This window comes from Pygocentrus nattereri, chromosome 5, assembly GCF_015220715.1.
Source record: "Pygocentrus nattereri isolate fPygNat1 chromosome 5, fPygNat1.pri, whole genome shotgun sequence".
Lineage (NCBI taxonomy): Eukaryota > Metazoa > Chordata > Actinopteri > Characiformes > Serrasalmidae > Pygocentrus > Pygocentrus nattereri.
In genome coordinates this window covers 33,404,545-33,424,915 of record NC_051215.1, presented here as the reverse complement: position 1 = coordinate 33,424,915, position 20,371 = coordinate 33,404,545, and the positions used below count along the sequence as shown (strand labels likewise).

At 39.3% G+C, this 20,371-nt stretch overlaps 1 protein-coding gene across 2 annotated transcripts; it reads left to right on the top strand.

Moving 5' to 3' along the window:
- The first annotated feature begins 16 nt into the window (after positions 1-16).
- sfxn5a (sideroflexin 5a) lies at positions 17-19,206 on the top strand. 2 transcript variants are annotated; one of them, XR_001858969.2, is made up of 15 exons: positions 17-184; positions 1,732-1,800; positions 2,382-2,459; positions 2,812-2,838; positions 3,817-3,871; positions 4,424-4,449; positions 4,927-4,980; positions 5,089-5,145; positions 7,927-7,992; positions 9,490-9,580; positions 11,116-11,231; positions 11,587-11,672; positions 14,707-14,824; positions 16,946-17,104; positions 18,068-19,206. XR_001858969.2 is itself a non-coding variant. In XM_017721431.2 (14 exons), the coding sequence occupies exons 1-14, from the start codon at positions 125-127 to the stop codon at positions 17,021-17,023; spliced, it is 981 nt and encodes a 326-aa protein (XP_017576920.1). In that variant the 5' UTR covers positions 17-124; the 3' UTR covers positions 17,024-19,206. The 2 variants fall into 2 exon arrangements, 1 of the variants encoding a protein (XP_017576920.1); XM_017721431.2 differs by having other exon boundaries at positions 16,946-19,206.
- The last annotated feature ends 1,165 nt before the right edge of the window (positions 19,207-20,371 follow it).

Sequence of the window (20,371 nt, the reverse complement as noted above, 5' to 3'; positions counted from 1 at the left end):
GGGGGCGTACCCGGAGTCTATTTCGAGCCTCATGTGGCACCCGCTGAGGCGACCCTCGCTATTTACTGTATTATATCAAATTTGAACAGATTAATCGTGTTTAAGGGGCTTGTCCTGCTCCACCATGGCTGTTGAGTCGACAGTGTACCCCGCCTTCAGACTCGGAGAGTCTCGTTTCGCTCAGGTAAACACACACGGCGCCGAGCGGTAATTCACATCCGGCTCAACTTTTCTCCAAACCGCAGCCCTGTTGGGAAACGTGGTGTCCTGCTGCTCCTCAGCGGGATTTTAAAACATGTAGCCATAGTTTAGTAGTTAGGACGGACCGGTCCGCTCAGGGGTCTGTGTGTGGGCAGTCAGTGCGGTTCACCACCTGCCTGGTGTTGTTGGACAGTGGAGAAATCGCTCTAATAGAGACCCCTATTGGTTTGATACCGCCACTGGTTTTAAACGGCTTCTTTCAAGTCAAATAAATAGTAACGTAGCAAGAAAGTTTCTGTTGCCAAATGAGGAAATTATCCGCATAACAGATCCCGCAGTAACCGACTCCAATTAACTGTTTAATGATCCGATGTGAGCGAATGGTTTCATCCTCAGTGGTAAAAGAGGAGAGTTTTCTGACTATTGTGAACTGCAGAGCTGTTGTAATTACACCACTAACGTCAGACAGGAACATCTGCAAACCGCCATCTGTTACCAGTAATATGCAGCAAAAAATGATGCCACACACACACACACACCTCCGTTTGTCTTACATTACTTGTGAGGACTTCCGTTGATTTATATTTATTTTTGTATTACTGTAGCCAACTAATACTACACCTGCATCTCAACCTAATCTTCACATTAATTCCCCCAAGACAATCTTCCTGTTTTTTTGTTTTTCCAAAAACATTCACACGTGCTCAAGTGAGGACCAGTAAAATGTGCTCACTTGTGTAAATTGCCATCTTCTATCATTCATATCTTAAGTTTTTTTGTTAAGTTTCCTCTTGAACTAGGTCCTAAGAAAAGTCTATGTCAGATTAATGACCTGTTCTTAAACCACAGAATCGTTTGCGCTTTTATGTATCTTGTATGTTATCTTGTATGTAGATTCTGTTCTTACCTAAGAACAAATGCCAAAGAAGAAAATGTTGGTGAATGTGAGGATCTTCACAAAAACTGCATAAGTGGGTTTTAAGAAATGTATTCTTAAGAAATGACTGGTGAATTAGGCTCTTTGTGAGGACATGTAGTCCTCACAAGGATAGCATGACATCCCCAATCCCCCCCAACACACACACAAACGCACAAGAGATGCTCTCTCTCGAAAAGTTTAATTGCATCTGAAAAAGTTTCACAGTTTATGAACGAGCGAGACAGTTGGTGCTTTGCTGTAATGAGGCAGTCACACCTGGTATACGAAAACAACTGGTGAGCCCTTATGTCAAGGCGTGCTCTATAGCAGCTGGCTCCCACGTCTGGAGAAAGTTTTTGGGACCTGAAAAAAGAAATTCAAAATGATATAATACATTTTAATTAAAATTAATTTTCTAATTAATCAGATAAAAGCTTTTTTTTTCTTGAAGTAGTTCCTTGCTGGGGTCGCTATATTCAATCTGTCATTATGTTTAAAGTTAAGTCAAGTCATCAAAGAACCCCTAGTTTCCTCCATGACTATAATACGGATTATAGCAGATAATTCATTCTCTGGAGGCGCATTTATTGTGTTTTGTCTCTGCTCCCCAGGGATCGTTTTATGGTAGATTAAGGCATTTCCTGGATGTGATTGACCCTCGAACACTCTTTGTATCAGAGGTATGTGAGCTTTCCTTATATGGAAGTAACAGCATATCAGATCACAGGGTATTTCGAAAGCCTTGGAGAAAGAGAGACCAGTACACTGACTCATTGAACAAATAAGTGGGTGTTTGTTTCTGACTTAAAGTGCTTGTGTTTGGAAGAGTTTAGATATCTGGTCATTAGTTAGTTACCAGGATTATGACCACAGGGCAGGTACCTGCCTTAAAATCCAAATTTGTTCCACTTTGATATGAAGAGTTCTATTCCAAAATACTGTACATCCATCTGTGACATCTTGGAAATAACAAGAGTTTTGAAAAGAACAACAGTTGATATGTAATAGAGAACATATTTTTATATTTCTAATATTGGTGAGAGTTAATCACTGATGTCTCTTTTATGTATAAAACCCACTCCCAACAACATCCATCATAGTAAAAAAAAGGAAAATTTGTAAAAAATAATCTAAAATGTGTTTTGGAAGAACATTGTTCCGTTTGCTTCCAAAGCATTTATAATCAAAGCAGGCATTCCACATTTGAAGGCTTCAGAAAAAAATATTTTTATTGTTTTGAATAGATATGTTTTTGTCCTAGAGCCGTCTAAATGAATGTGTGAAACTCTTAGAGCACTTCAGAGATGGCACTCTACCTGCAGGTGTGACCAATGCACAGGTAAGATGGTTTACAACAGCCCACTTTCATCACAAGGAACTGTTGGATAAGCGCACCTCAAAATGTGAGAGCTGTTTTTAGACGCTGGCCAAAATAGCGTTTAGTTTATGCTGACTGATGAGATCGCTGATGAGGAGCAGAAAGTAGGTGTCAGTGAATTCATTAGGTCACTGTGGGAGTCTGGGTGGGCAGTTTGTGTTGTGGACACAGGTTACGTTGCTATGGAATTGTGTTGTGGACACACTGGTGAAAGACCTAACCTGTGAGTCCCATTTGCACAAATGTGTGACAGATCAGAGTTGAATATTGCTAATTATTATTCCTCCCTCTAATCTTCTGTCTCTCTCTACAGCTTTGGGAGGCCCAGAAGGTGAAACAGGTGAGTCTGAACTGGATCTATAGTGAATTTCTAAATTAGGACTTGCGCAATTAGGCATTTTATCTTTTCCCCAGTCCATAATGTCACATTGGCCTGATGCAGATATCCTTTTTTATCTCCACACTAGCCTCTTGCATAATCAGCCTTTAAGCTAAAACCTAAGTCACATGTTAAAGATCCACGCTACCTAATATTTCACATGCAAACTTGTATAATAAAATTGAACTAAATAATGAATATTGCCAGAGCGATGAGGAATGGAAATTGTTAAGCAAGACTTGATTTGTGTGGTGTTCAATGTTTTAAAACCTTTTTTTTATGTAGACGTCAAAATTAAAAAAAATCATGTATTTTGCATCATCATTTGGCCACTGTAGGTTCCCAGCATCCTACCTTTGATCAGTCGTCTTCACGGTTGAAGGCATACAATTGAGGATTGACTTACCATCCAAATCAGAACACAAAATAAATTGAAAGCTTTTAATGTAGTACTAAAACAGTGGCTTAAATAAAAGCACATTTGTGGACACTGAGTTTAGACATGCATATATACATTTATATTCATGTGCTCAAATATGTGTTGTCAGATATCTATAAATACCAACATGGATACGTACTTATAGATAAAAATGCGTGTTTTAAATTTGTCTTGTATTGCATTTTATATAAGAGTGTTTATCTATATTGTCCCTGACAAATAAATACATTAGTAAATAAATAGATGTAAACAACCATGATGCAAAATTGCTGTTTTCATTAGCCAGTTAGCCATTAGACTGCTCTTTAGGCCATTCTGCATGAATGACCTGATTTTGATTGGCAGCTTGTCGGAATCATGGTCTCAAATAGTGGACACACACAAACTGCAGGGAATCACAGGTAATCTTGTTGTTTTAGCCCTCCTGTCTGTCTTTTTTCGTGTCTTTTCTCTAACCTCCATCCCCCTCTGTGCCATCTATGGGGTCATTACACCTTCAGGCCATCCTCCATCCAGACACTGGAGAAAAGATCCCCATGCCCTTTCGCATGTCAGGTGAGGGTGTGAGCATGCCACTGGAGTGAGTATGTGTGTGTCATTGCTGGTTGGCTGTTTGCTCCTTGTTACCAGCCCTGGAGACGTGGGCAGCGTGGCGGGGGGGTTGCGCAGGCTGAGTGATTCGGAAAGGTCACACTCAGCTGGGCTCTGATTAAGGCCTCTGCCCCCTGCTGTCTGCAACTGCTGTTGGGCCTCTCAGAAACGGGAGTATTTTAGTCTGGTGTTAACACAGTTATTTAAAGACAGGAGAGAGAGACCTGCTCACTGGAACCAGGTGATGGCCTCTGTTGGAATGAACGACAGAGGCTTTTTAGGCTAATAAGTGTGTTATTACCATGTGAAAGGTCAGTGATGATGATATGTGAGAGCCTATCTATAGCATAATTAAACCACGTAATAAGTGATGTAGCAAGTTAATCCACATCACTTTATGTTCCACACTTGCAGGTTTTATTTTTACAGAGTAAAGGTTTTCTCACACTTTTGCCGTCTCTGCTTTCCTTTCACATTTCTTGTCTTTTTATGCTCTTTGATTTTTTATTTTTTTAGGTTATATTCCCTTTGGTACACCAGTGGTAAGTTACATACTGCCCAACAAAAAAGTAGATTAGCAACTATATTTTAAAGTACAATTGCTGTTGTACCTGTAGTGATTTTGCACATGGCTACAAAACAAAAACTCATAAAACAAAAGTTGGAAAAAGCTCTTTGGAATATGGCCATAGAAGAAACTTAGAAGTTTCCTAAAGCAGTGGTTCTAAAAACAATCCTCAGGTCCCCCCAAATGGACCACATTCTCGCAATGCATTATGGTGTTGGTGGAGGGTGAGGGAGAGTAATCCACACTTGCATATCTCATTTACACTTTTGTAGATGAGATATGCAAGTGTGGATAAGCATTTTAAAGTTTAAATAGCCTCCACATAACAAAGGTTCTAAACCAGTTAAAGGTTTTTTCTTTTCTGAGCTAAGAAACATTTGGACACCTTTGTTTTTATGACTGTAGGCCCTAACAAAGTCTCTTTTGTTTAATGTAATTGCAATCCTAATAGGTCGTGGGCCTCTTACTTCCCAATCAGACCCTGGCCACCACCATCTTCTGGCAGGTATAACTCCCTTTTTCAGTGCCCAGTTCACTCGATAGATGGAAATGTTGGTATTTCTTTATTAATGTTTTGCTCTCTTGTTCTGCTGTTTCTCTCTGTGTCTGTCAGTGGCTGAACCAGAGTCATAACGCTTGTGTTAACTACTGCAATCGCAATGCTTCTAAGGTGTAGTATACCCAACACAGTCTCCTCAAGGGTGCAGTAGAGAGGTACAGGGCAGAAAAGCAATTAGTTCATGATGATGAGCACTACTGGTGGCAGGGCTAGACAGATATAAACATTTGCACTGGCTGTGTGGTTCACCAAGCCAATAATCTTGTGGCAAAAATTAAGAATTTATGGCCAGAATAACAAAAACATGTTTATACACTGGGTTTACAGATAACAAGCAACACTTCAAAAAAACAGTCAGGTGTTGCATTGAGTAAGGAAACATTTATTAAAAACACAAAAGCACATTTACAACCCCAATTCCAGTGAAGTTGGGATGTTGTGTAAAACATAAATAAAAACAAAATACAATGAATTGCAAATCCTTTTCAATCTATATTCAACTGAATACACTACAAAGACAAGATATTTAATGTTCAAACGGATAAACATTATTGTTTTTTGCAAATATTCACTCATTTTGAATTTGATGCCTGCAACATGTTCCAAAGAAGTTGGGACAGGGGCATGTTTACCACTGTGTTACATCACCTTTCCGTTTAACAACATTCAATAAGCGTTTGGGAACTGAGGACACCAATTGTCGAAGCTTTGTGGGTGGAATTCTTTCCCATTCTTTCTTGATGTACAACTTTAGTTGCTCAACAGTCCGGGGTCTCCGTTGTTATATTTTGCGCTTCATGATGCGCCACACATTTTCAATGGGAGACAGGTCTGGACTGCAGGCAGGCCAGTCTAGTACCCGCACTCTTTTACTACGAAGCCACGCTGTTATAACACATGCATGAATGTGGCTTGGCATTGTCTTGCTGAAATAAGCAGGACGTCCCTGAAAAAGACGTTGCTTGGATGGCAGCTTATGTTGCTCCAAAACCTGTATGTACCTTTCAGCATTAATTGTGCATTCACAGATGTGCAAGTTACCCATGCCATGGGCACTAACCCACCCTCATACCATCAGAGATGCTGGCTTTTGAACTTTGTGCTGATAACAATCTGGACAGTCCTTTTCCTCTTTGGTCCGGAGGACACAACGTCCATGATTTCCAAAAACAATTTGAAATGTGGACTCGTCAGACCACAGGACACTTTTTGCCTTTGTGTCAGTCCATCTCAGATGAGCTCGGGCCCAGAGAAGCCGGCGGTGTTTCTGGGTGTTGTTGATATATGGCTTTCGCTTTGCATGGCAGAGTTTTAACTTGCACTTGTAGATGGAGCGACGAACTGTGTTCACTGACAATGGCTTTCTGAAGTGTTCCTGAGCCCATGTGGTAATATCCGTTACAGAATGATGTCGGTTTTTAATGCAGTGCCACCTGAGGGATCGAAGGTCACGGGCATTCAGTGTTGGTTTTCTGCCTTGCTGCTTACTTGCAGAGATTTCTCCAGATTCTCTGAATCTTTTGATGATATTATGGACTGTAGATGATGAAATCCCTAAATTCCTTGCAACTGCACATTGAGTAACGTTGTTCTTAAACTGTTGGACTATTTGCTCATGCAGTTGTTCATATCCTTGCTTGTGAACGACTGAGCCTTTCAGGGATGCTGCCTTTATACCCAATCATGACACCTGTTTCCAATTAACCTGTTCACCTGTGGAATGTTCCAAACAGGTGTTTTTTGAGCATTCCTCAATTTTCCCAGTCTTTTGTTGCCCCGTCCCAATTTCTTTAGAATGTGTTTCAGGCATCAAATTCAAAAGTGAATATTTGCAAAAAACAATAGTTTAAAAACAATAAACAATAGTAGTTTATCTGTTTGAACATTAAATATCTTGTCTTTGTAGTGTACTCAATTGAATATAGGTTGAAAAGGATTTGCAAATCATCATATTCTGTATTTATTTATGTTTTACTCAATGTCCCAACTTCATTGGAATTGGGGTTGTACTAAAAGCACATTGCTGGGACTGTGGTGGTGCCCCCTGGTGATCTGGTCCATTCTGACATCATTCAGTCAATGGAACAGCATCTACGAGGACAGGCAGACCAGCTTGATAAGGGGTTCACCATGTTCACCACAGCATCACATTTGATCCAATTTGGTGCATTTATTTGAATAGACAGGTTTGTTAACAGGAATAAAGAATTTCTTAGTGGCCCTGGCCATATTTCACATTTTGGCCACTAAAATTGCAGAGACTGTGGTCTTGTGTGCGTGTGCGAGTGTGTGTGCGTGTGTGTGTGTGTGTGTGATTGGTGTCCAGCTCTGGCTGATGGTCATATACGCTCCATTAGGCCTCAATTTTTAAAAGTCTGTTGTGCTGAGGCACTGAAACTGAAATTCCCAGTTGCATTGTCAAATGTTCGGACACTTACAGTAATATGAAAAAGTTTGGGTGCTCTTGTCAAACGTTAATTTTGTCATTTAAAATAACACATTCTCTACAAAGATGCACATTTAAATGCATGATTATTGTTTATTTGTGAAGTTTCCAAAATGTTAAACTCAACAAATAAATAGAAACTGCACTAAAATGTGCAGATATATACCCTTTTTAAGTTTGTTCCCTATAGATGATGTGGTAACTTATTTTCGTTGAGTAAAGATAATCTGCCTGATGATGTGATGGTGTTCAAGTTTTTGCATATGAGTGTAAATCTACCTGAGAAGGAAATACAACTTCTAAATCTCTAAGAATGAAATCTCATGAAAACTAATTTAGTGCAGTTAATTAACATATCTAGTTTAGCTATGCATTTAGCTGTCTTTGCTATTATCACTACATTTTAGTGGACAACAATGATTGTGGCTAATTGATTCTGTTTGTAGCCTACACCATTTTCAAAGTTCTTCCAAGGATACCTGGGTGCAGTCAGCAGCGCAGTTACCATTGCAGTGAGTTTGGAACACACACATGACACAATGTCCAACTGTTCAAGCTGAGCACACTGTCATGAATGTATTCCGTTGTTGATATCAAGCATACATTTCTCAAGTAAACTGATGTAGTCTGATCCCTCCTGCACTAGCCACTATTCTCTGGTGCACAGAGCTCAACACATGTGTCCACGTGGCCACGCCCCCCTGTGTACTCTAGAGCCAATTAGCTGCCCTGCTGGGTGGCGGTTTGATGCCCTGGGGCATGACAACCATAACCACGGTGACGGCAACTACAAATGGCCCCATGCCTGTGGGAAATGGAGGGAGGGGTCACTAATTAAAACTCAAATCCTGCTGAAGCCTCCTGCTGGGGAGGGGCAGGGGAGAGCAGGCATAGAGCTGTTAGATGGCAGTTAGACAGGCCTGTAACAGGAGCTGTTGAAAATGACCAGAGACCCCCAAAGCAAGGCAAGAAACAACTTCACACAGCCTGCCATGACCTGTCACCAAGCCTTGTGGTCCCTTAGAGGACTTGCTATCCTCATGGCACACAGGAAAACAAATGTTTTTTTATCATTATTTATTTATTAATTCAGTGCTAGAGTTTTCATTTAAAGACTTCATCTGAAGTTCGCACTCAGAGGTTAGAGAGCATTTTCACTGTATTTATGATTCCTAATGACTGTGAGTCTATTAGCAACTGATTTCAGTCTTGATTTCCCCATCTCTGTTCAGCAGGATAATTTGAAATGCTGCAATGTGTTAACAGATGTTTTGTCAGTGTGAGTCAAACAGGACAGATTTAATTTATTGATGGTTGTTTATAGCTGGGTACAGAAATTTATTCCAAATGGTTGGATGTGATCTCATGCTCCTGTTCTTGCTTCTCCATATTTTCAGTTGTCGCTTAGTCTTGGATGATAAAGATACCTTCCTCCTCAGCTAATAGCTTTAACTGCGGTGTTTGTTATCTTCAGCCTACCCTAATATAGAGAGAATAAGAAGATTGCTTAGTCTGTTGTTTATGTTTAAGTTAGGGATAAATGTAAACTTTTAAAGGGAAATTCCCCCAATCTTTCTAAATTTCTGCAATATTAAATTGATAAAAAAACGAAAACAGATATTCTGAGTGATTTGATGTGTAATGCTCTGTTCTAGAGAAACTAAGAGTCAGACTGTTTCCCAGTTGTGGTGATAGGAACCAGATGTCTGTTTCTAAAAGCTGCCTTTCAGAAAGCTGTTATATAAAAGGGTTACATATACATTGTATGATTATATGAAATGGGTGCATACACATTATGCAATGATTTTGAAGAAACTGTGGAAATTCCCTTTAAGCTTAGGTTTAGGAATAGTAAATGTATGGTTAGTTTTTGGGATATTGTTGTAGTTACAGCCTCATTAAAAAAAAAAACTTGATCACAAGTAGTTTGAGTAGTACATATGTAGATCACATTCAGTTTCATTCTCTGTGTATGTCTGTGTGTGCATGTACATGTTTGTGTTGTACAGGTGGGCTTGAACGTTCTGATTCAGAGAGCCAAATGTTTCAGACCAGCTACACGACTTCTGGTTCAAAGATTTGTCCCTTTCCCTGCTGTCGGTATGTATGTGTGAATATGAGAGAGAGAGAGAGAGAAAGATGTAGAGTATATACTGTCGTCCAAAGCCAGCTTTCTGCCTGTGTTGTAGCCCCTATGAATGCCTAATGATTAAAACATGTGCAAGACACAATTAAGTGATAGAATCAGTAGTACTAAATATTAATTCATTAGGACCATATCAGGACCATGTGTCATGTCTTCTTCCGTCTGAGCGCTCATTGCCCTGTGTTTGCAATTGTAATGACACTTGGCCTCCAAATGAATGTTTGCGTGCACCATCCTTTAACCACCAATACATTAAGTGTTTGTTTATTTTTGTTTATTGATGCATTCTATTTTGACTGGTGTCAGAGGGGAATCGCTGGAACGCTATCTCTCTGTTCCATTAGCGTTCTGTAGCTCTAACGAGGCCAGAAGGGCTCAGGGAGATGGTCCCAGGATGCCGTGGGGATACTTGGCTGTAATTAAATTGTTTTTGTCCCCTCACCCCACCCCTTTAATTAAATCAGCCGGTCCCCCCTTACCTTTTGGCTTGGGTAACGGAGCCTCGTTAGCTCTTGGTTGCTGCTCTCTAATTGGTTAATTAGGCCTAAAGTGCTCACTCTGTGTCAGCACAGGGCTTCCTGTCTCCAGGCCGCCATGTCATTGTTGTTGTTGTTGTTTCCCAGTGTTTAGTTATAAAAGGTTATTAAACTTAGCTAATTGAGCATGACAGAGACAAGGTGTTTGAATTTTGACTTGACTAATTTTTGTTTTTCTTAAGTTTAATGCTCTCAGGGCAGTCTAGCTAAGGTTTGGAATTCTGTTAAGATCCGAATGACATCCTACAGGCACACATGCATATACTGTGGTTTAAGTTAACTGCACTGTTTATATGTTTTTCACATTGCTTTCGCTTCTAAGGGCAACCTAAAGCCTGACTCTCTTACCCTGCCCCTTTAGCTTCTATATGATGTATTTTGATGTTTTTAAGCAATGAGTTTGTGTGTTTGCACGTGAAAGCGCGTGCGTGTATGTGTGTGTGTGCGTGCATGGTTAATTGGTCTGGGTCTAAACCCCTCAGAGGTGAATAGCTATTTACTCAGCCAATTAACTCAGCCCCATAACACTGCAGCACTGAACACTGATAACTCACAACACAAGGCCTGCAAATTAAAAATGCTTCAGGCTCTCTCTCCCTCTCTTTCTCTCTTTCTCTCTCTCTCTCTCTCTCTCTCACACACACACACACACATACACCCAAAAATAAATTTACAACATGTCAAAAACATTCATGTCACTAAATAAATCACTGTCCTGCCTTTACACCGTTGTGATTCTTGACGTGTACATAGCCACTTAGCTTTTCCTGCATGTTAATTAATAGTGTATTTTATTTTTGTCCTTGAGTTGACGCTGAAAAGATTTCCTTGTCGTCTTTTAAGATATTCTTGCTTTAATAATTAAAAAAATAAAAGTGGTGATTCTCAGTGTGGAGTGGATCGAGTTCCTTTTCTGACTGTGATCTCTTTTGTCCATCCTCTACTGCCCATAGCGAGTGCCAACGTGTGTAACGTGTTGCTGATGCGTCACAGCGAGCTGTCTGAAGGAGTTAGTGTGCTGGATGAGAATGGGAATGTAGTGGGCACCTCCAAGATAGCAGCCAGATGTGTGAGTGAACAATGAGAGCTTCACATGAAAACATTCACTCTGTAGAGCTGCACAATATAGCAATACGTTATTGATGTTACATCACTGTATGCAAACCAGCAGCTGTTCTTTGCATTGTGTGAAAATTTCATGATGAATCGTCCAATAGAAATACCCCCAAATCAAATGTTTACATTAGCTTTAAATTAAAACATTAAAAATAATTGTAAAGTTACTATGTAGGAGGTATGTTTACTGTGGTTTTGTTCCTTTTTAAATGTGGCACTGCTGGTTATTTATTTTCCATTCCATATCCATTCGTGTAAGCTTGATTGATTGTAGAGCTTGAATCACGAATAGCCAGAATTGTGCACAGGCATTGTTGGAGACAGCTGTGACACGTGTGGTCCTGCCTGTGCCTATCCTGGTCCTGCCACCCATGCTGATGACTGTGCTGGAGAGGTCAGTACTTCCTATTAGAACTGGGTTGCCCAACCCTGGTTTTGGTGATGTGCTGCTCAAGGGAGCTTAGTTTAAACACACCTGGCTCTGATATTAAGATGCTTCTGAAGGCCTCCATTAACTAGATTAGGTGTGTTAGATTAGGGGATCAGTGTTATCAATCCCAAAAGAATTGATTCTCCAATTTCAGACATTTGGGAAATGAGAGTTGATGCAGGAGTTTTGGACTTTCCTCACAGAGAAGTTATCCAGTGCTGTACGTACACTGACAGATATTTCACCGTCTTTCTTGGCCTGTCTAAAAAATGCATCCCTTTACAACACATACAGCAGTAGATTTGGCTAAATAATCATATGCAAAAGAGTTAACAGCTCTGGTCACATTAAATGTTTTGTTTTTTCTCAGTGAAAATAAGTTATCACATCCTGTAAAGGGAACAAACTTCAATTGGCATTTTTCTGCTTTTTCATATTTTTTTGCTGAATTTAATGTATTTGCTGAGTGTAAAATTTTGGAAAAAAAAACTTAAACATAAAATGCAAGTGACAAGTTTTGAACAGGACACATTTTATGTTAAATTCAGCAAATAAACTGTAATTGTGCATTAAAATGCACAGGCGTGTGTTCTCTTATCTGAGGATGTGTATTTATTTTTATTCAGCAAATCAAAAAACATGTACCTTGACCAGGGGTGCCCAAACTTTTGTATTCGGCTATATTTTTTTAAAAAATGGAGTAAAAGGTACAGTTTGTAACAAAACATCTGGCTTACAGTTAAGCTTGCTGGTGCTGAAATATCTACCCACCCAAAATCAAGTGCAGACCATATAATTAAATTATGGAATAACTCAATTATAATTTAACATCTTAAGAACAACTGAGGACAACCATAAATTATAAGTGTATAAGATATACCAAATATTGTGTTTTTTATGTTGCCAGAATTCTTTCACTATGTTTTGATTTTTGAAGTTGGGAATCAAGAATTTGATTGTGTGGAATCGACTCCATCACTTTAAATTAGACATGATTCCAACATTTCTGTATTTAAACAGCCCTAACATAAATGTGTGCATGCTTTTCATAACCTTAAAGAGGATTTTTTTAAAATAATTTCTGCGTAATTTAGTTTTTTAAATGTAAACACTATCATTGAGTGTTTTGATGTGAAATGGCCAGTGTAGAGAAACATGCTGACTCAGATTTCTTTACAGTAATGGTCATGGAAAGCAGGGGTCACAATGTCTACAACACAAATATAGCCATAATCTTACTATCTAAACTGACCTGTGAACCTATACCTGTCTTCTGAGTTCTTGTATGTAATGCTGATAATAGTGACATATAGTAGTTTGGAGTAGTTTGGAGACTGCTTTACAAAACACTGTGTGTACTTCTTTACCATGACTTGATATAAAAAAAATGCATTTTAGGCTAAAACCTTATTGTAAAACTTTTGAAAAACACAAACATCAGGCAATGTATTCATAACTATTTCCTGTAATAATATTCTGTGAGGGATGATTATATTAAACTCAGATGTCTGGTTCCTGTCACCACCACCGTGAACAATCACACACACAGAAGAGTCAGACTTTACTTATATGGTCTCCTATCTACAGATCTACAGATACTTAAATTATTAACAAACTGTCTGGTGATTATCGACGACGTTAAGGTTAAGGTTAGGTTTAGGAGTAGGTGTAGGTTTTGCCTTGAGGTTGGGGTTAGGGTTAGGTTTAGGATTAGCGACAGATTTATTAGACTGTTTTTACACACAACTTCAAATTCAGCTGTATTTAATAGATATTTATTTGCCTTGTAGTTAAAAATAGACTGAGCATCTAAAAACATATACAGTGGACCATACAAATAAAGTGTTACCATACCAACTCAGCAGGTTTCTCTAGAACTGAGCTTTCCACATCAAACCTCTCTGAATGACTAATTATGCAAAACTTTTGAAAAGTTGGTGGAATTTCCCTTTAAGTATTTTTTTTGAGGTTGTGTGCCTGTCTAGCTATAACTATGATTTGTTTGTAATAGTTTCTATCTTTAGGTTACTTGCTATAAGAGAGTTTGATTGGCTTTGTTAAGGCTGACAGCCCCTGTCTCAACTGCTCTTCAGTTTCCATGCTTTATCTCACAGGTGTGTGTATGTGTGTGCATGTGTGCGTGTGTGAAGGAGCAAACGGTGAGTTGTCCTGTGCAATGCTGCCTGTCAGCTCACCCTCACTGGCTTTCAATGGAGCGAGAACAAGGGAGCAGAAGGGTCAGTGTAATGGGGGGTTGCCTGTGTGATGGATTAGTGTGCTGAGAGGAGTGTGTGTGATATATGCTTGTGATGGGTGAACCTTTAACATAGTTTTCTACCTGCAGGCCTCTTACTATCTGCCACTTCCATTCATTCTGAGCTTTAATGTCTTCCTCTCCCTGCTGTTTCTTTGGCCTTTTTCTTTTATCCGTAGTGTCCTCTACCTACCTTTTGCTTTTTCTTAGAACAAATTAAGAGTGACTGATGACCAAGATGACACATTTTAAACAATTGATGGACAAGAAAAAAAGATCTTTAACAAACATCTTTCAGTGCTTCTTTTCTCTCCAGCCCTCCCCCTCTCAAGCCCACTTCCCCTCATGCTTGCACGCACACACGCTCATGCAGACACATACTTGCGCACAAGCGCGCACACGCAGAGTGCCTGGTCGTGTCTGTTGGCCAATTAAAGCTCATCATGCGAATGTGTTGATGAAGTCGTCATTAGGCAGCCGTTGCCTTCATTAAAGCAGGACTGCTCTGGAGGACTCCTGCCGAGCACGCTATCCCACAAGCCCCCACGCTGCACTGCGGCCGGGAGCGAGGGCTGAGGGAGGTGTCAGCCACAGAGCGATCTCGCAGCAGAGAGGAAGTGTCAGAGAAAGAGGGGGTTTAATGATGATTGCAGGAATGCTTAGGATGCTGAGAGTTTTCTTTTTTGTTGTGTTAAATTATCTGGGTGTGTTTTTCTTGTGTGTTTGTGTGTGTGTGGGTATCAGACTCCCTCTACTGCAGAGACACCCTCGACTTGTTCTGCCAGTACACAGCCTGGTGTGTCTTTGTGCTTTTGGTATGGCCCTACCACTCGCCATCAGTCTGTTTCCACAAAACAGCCAGGTGAGCACTCAACACCATCCAGCAGACTCTCCATGACTGCTCATTTATGTGATTCCTTCTATGTCATTCTTAGACTTACTGGCAAGTCTAGACATTCATTCCTCATATCCTCTAATTTTGTAATTGCTAAGTAATTTTTCATTGTTTTCTATGCAATTGCTAATTAACAACAGTTGGTAACACTCATGCCCTCCACACAACAGACAGGGGTTCAATTCCCCACCCACAAAAGCACACCATGTTACACCATTAAGAGTCCTGGGGATTGACTCCTAGTATTGCATTCACTTACCTGTTTAACATGACTAAACTGTAAGTAACTCTGGCATCTGAGCATCTGACAAATGCATAAATGTAAATAATTAACCTCAGGACGTAGATGCTGTAAGGAGTTTAAGGGGATTGTAACTTAAGACTTTCCTGTATACCAGTGATCACCAACCCTGGTGATCACTGCAGAGATAAACTCTGAAAGAAAAATCTCCTGGAGATGGTGACCACTGCTGTACTGTGCATTGTATGTCCTTCTCCATGTCTGTATATTTCTGTAAAAACATCCTCAGGTTTGTGAAAGGTACCATGTAAAATTATTATTATTATTATTATTATTATAGTAGTCTTTGTAATAAAATTACCAATAGTGATATAAATTGGGCCTGTCACAATCATTACATAATCGCCTACTTGCAGCTACATGAGTTGGTTGCAGTTAATCGAAGCATACTGAGATTATTGTCCTGTTAGCTTTCTCAATTATGTTTATGTTTTCATCTGTTGTGTAGAAGCGAATATTTGTAAATAAAAGCTAAAAAAGTAGAAATTGTATTCATTCAAATTTTATACCTATAAATAATATAATTAGTCATGCTTAACAGAAGTTTTATCAACTGATTTCTGGTGCTGTAAGAACTTTAGAGGGTGAGTGATGTTTGTCTGATATTTGACTTCAAGCTGTTTTTGCCTTCAGTTGGGAGCTACTGAGTATTGACATCTAGGAAGGCAGTTAAATATCGGATAAGCCATTTCATCTACTTGAGGCTTACACTGTAATAGATTCATGCAGTGTACACAGTTTTTTATATATATATATATATATATATATATATATATATATATATATATATCCCTCTCTCTCCTTGTGTGCAGGTTCTCTGATCCTGATACCTTAGCTATGCTGGATATAAGCATATCCATCACATCCAACACAACACTATAGTATAGAACCCAACAGTACTGCATTCTGCACCACATTCAGTACTACATTACCCAACACAAAGCAACACAACAGCACATAACACATCACAGCACAACCTCTTCATCCTGTCTCACTCTCTCCCGCTCTCTTTGTCTCTCTTTGAGGGTTATGATTTAAAATGGTCTGTAATAAGCTGTTCCTCCATATGGTTACTGAACTACAGACATATGTGCTGCCAACTTCTTCCATTCCTCTCTCTCCTCTCCCCTCCTCCTCTCCTCTCACTTCCTCGCTCCCTCTTTACACGTTTCAGAGGGTTCCAGACGAGAGTGCTCCCAAAAATCCGCCGCTCCTGTACCCCCACCTTTTCACACCCCACGGCACGTCTGTTTCAGATTCTGCCTCACACACTCGCGCACTCCTTGCCATCTGTTTCTGAGCAAAATATTGCGCGTTTTAGCTCTGCTTTGGACGTTTACCAGTGCTCATCACTTTATTTTCACGCATATATATATAATTTTTTTTTCAAAGCGGCAGTTTTGCCTGTGAAAAATGCCAGTGACAAAATGCTTGAGGCTCTGATGGAAGAGACACAGCTCTCTTAATTCACGTTTGATTAAACATTTTAAACATCCTAATGAGTGGATGTTTACGGTTAATGAATGTAATTTTTAGCTGAGAGATCAGCTCCTTAACATGGATATATAAAGAGATATATGCACAACACTGAATGTGAATGTTATAGTTTTGAAGGTAATTTAAAATGTGTGCAAAAGGCTTTGAGTTGAACAGGCTAATGATGAACTTAGGCATGGGTACACATTACTGCTCAACTAAAACGATTTAAGATCAACTGATGAGTTACTCTTGAGTCAAGATTTAGTTTGTTTCTTGATGTACTGGATGTGTATCTCTCTCTCTCGCAGATTCACGTCTCTCAGCTTGAGCCAGAAATCTCTGCGGCAACCGAGTGCAAGATCCTGACCTACAATAAGGGCCTTTAACCAGTCAAAACGGTGGAGCACCATGCGAAAAACGTATGAAAACTGTAGGTCAGGAGATCTTCATCAAACAGCTCTGAAGCTGTGAGTCCAAAGTGCAGTGATGTAACGAAGCGTGGCGCTATGCGCAACCCAGTCATGCTAGAGAAGGCTATGAGGACATTCCTCCTCTGTGTTTGGTTCTAACCTGCCACGGATGTGTGTGTGTGGAATTTATTATCACTTACATACTGCGACAGGCACGTTCACACACCAGCGCTAATCACTTGTCTTCTTTGCATTCACTTGAATATGCCATTGGTTAGTAAGGACATTAACGCCAAATCAACAGGAAATTAACAGCGGAATGATGGCCTGAGTGGCATAATTTCCTGTGTTGTAGCTTTTGATAGAATGCATGATTATATAGTTGTATGAGAGGTTTCTGTCCATACAGCCTTTTGGGAAACAAGGTTTGAGAGGGAAACAAGGTAAAAATAACAGAAAAAAAGTATGTGGTCAGTTTTCACTGGTTTCATCTTTGATAACATCCACTCACTGATGAATACTGATGTATTAATAACAAGAAACATACACAGTAATTACTCAGCAAATGAACATGTGCTGCATTTACCAGTTGAATCATAGTTCACACCACAGCAGTTCTCTCGATCAGGCTGAGCTAGGACTCACCTGCCACTTTCGTTAAAGATGGTAGATCAGTATTATAGATGTCACCTCATTTATATGTTTATTGTAACTTTATTTTCACAGGAACAGACATGTCCATCCTGTTATCCTCAAAGTTACTAACATTGCTTGTCCTTGTGATCAGTTTGACCCCAACAATGTAATCCTCCAGAAAAATATCAAAGTTCTCATGTGAATTATCAGGGTTTCTCGCACTACATGTATGGTTATGTTAGGTTAGGGTTCTAAAACAAAGGGATATTTTTTAAAGATTATAAAATTGCATGCTGTAGTGACCTCAGCATCATCGAAAACAACCAAAACAAAAGTTTGTAAAATTATATATCTAATGTTTTTTTTTGTTTGTTTTTTTTGCAGCTAAACAGCCTGGGGTCAAATTAAGCCTTGTGTAACAATGATTCATGCAAAATGTGTACAAGACATTGAAAACATATCATCGTGTATTTTTTTGTTTACCCAGTTGTATCCATTAAATTAGGAAAAGTGAATAAAAAAGCAGAAAGTTATATCAAATAAGTAAATCCACTTGAAGGATGATTTATTCCCTTTGTAATCACTGAGGAAGTTAAACTAATATATCTCAAACATGAGGAACATGAGGTGATCCATCTATCCTTCCATTCATCCATCAATCTGTCCATCCCTATCTATCTATCTATCTATCTATCTATCTATCTATCTATCTATCTATCTATCTATCTATCTATCTATCTATCTATCTATCTATCTATCTATCTATCTATCCGTCTGTCTGTCTGTCTGTCTGTCTGTCTGTCTGTCTGTCTGTCTGTCTATCTATCTATCTATCTATCTATCTAGTTCCTTAGATATGACAAATTGGTTGCAAATGTGAGAAATAATGGTTGAAATAGGTGAAGAAAGAATGTTCGTTAATAGGTAGGTTAAGAAAAGCTATTAATTAAATAAGGCTATTAATTAGGGACATTTATTCAGTAAACGCAGAGATGCATAATATAGATGAGTAATCTAGAAAAAGATTCTGGAAAGCAGCAGTGGAGCTGATAGCGAATGTGTGGCTGCTGCGTCACAAAGTTTATGCTGGAACCTGGAAAGCTTTGAAACCTGAGCCATATTCATCCGCATCAGTCCAGCTGCATGCAGCAGTACTATGTAAGCTTCACCATGCTCTTATCAGCATAGTGTTTTGCTTTTCTGAAACGTACTAGAGAAATAACAAACATCACATGCCACTCAGCTAGCAACATACGTGCAGTGCCTCTGCTTTTCATTTTTTTTCTCCTCCAGATTCTCTCTCGTGTAAAAAGACCTTACAATGAACCCTCCATAAACCGACCTGCTCTATTCTAATATATCACTCCAGTTGTGCCTTAATGTGCTCATGACCTGTGAATAAATAGCATGTATGTGTAAGAACATGTTGAACGCCTTAGTACCAGTCAAAATCAGATTAATACACTACCCATTTTCTTCCCTTTCAGATTTCTTTTCATTAAACTATTTTATCTCTGATTGTATTTGGCCGTGTTTGTGTTCTTTTGGCAGTGCTGTAAAATGAGTCTTGTAAATGTCTCCTCTCTTATCATTAGATCCATCTACAGATCAGGAAGGTGGGGGCCACTTTGTTTTCGTACCTGATCGTCATGGCAACAGGTCATGGTGGGCCATGGTAAGAGAGGGCGGGACATGAAGCCGCATGCAGAATCATTAACCATATAGAGCAGCCTTGGGGATGCCCCAGCACAAGCTTGCTCAGGGTTACACGTTTACCACTGTAAACTTTGGCAATGAACTTCCTTCTGTAATGAATATCCTATCTTAAAAGATACAACTCATCATGCTTTAAACAAAATCTGCAAATTTGTCTCATTTGTAAACGATATCTCAGAATTCATGTTTTTTTTCCCCTTTCTCTCTATCTTTACTTAATATTAAGTTTCATAATGTAAATCAGATCTTTTTAGTGCAAGTGTCACTTTAGATTGTAGAACGATGTGAATGTTCATGCTTATTTGCTTCGGGTATGCATTTCTTTTATGGAATCAAGGATCTTCAATTAAGTAAGCTAGAGGTCTCATGAACAAGCTGAGTGTTTTGTTTTTGTGCCGTTAAGAACTGGCCTGTTTTGGCACACGTAGCTGCAAAAGAAAAGAGCACCATAAAAAAAAGTTTACAAAAACGAAATATTTTTAAAAACCATCATCATCTGTGTGCTCCAGTGCTTAGGTTGCAGGGGATGTTGGTGGGTGAGAACAATTCTCTGTTATTATTTGTTAATGGAGTTGCTGTGAGGTATGTCTCTCTATTGGCAATCAGCCAAAAATATGCAGCTATATTGTTTTCCGTCCTTGCAGAACCTCTCTAGTACTGAGCTGCGGGACACACAGATTGTATACAATAGCCATGACTGAATGGTCCACTTGAGCTTTTGATCATTCACCTCCTGCTGGCCTCTGGGCTAGGAAATGAATCTTGTGAGTTATTATCCTTGCAGTTTGTTTTAAAATACATTTTTGAATTAAAATATAGATTTTTATTGAATTTTGACTTAGATGTTTCAGAGAACCCTTAAGATCACTGATATAAGACAAATATCTCCATGTTTATACTTCTGTTTCCTTTCTTTTCGTGGACTGGAGAGTGGATCTGGAGAATGAATGGTATGTGTGACATAACGGTTGG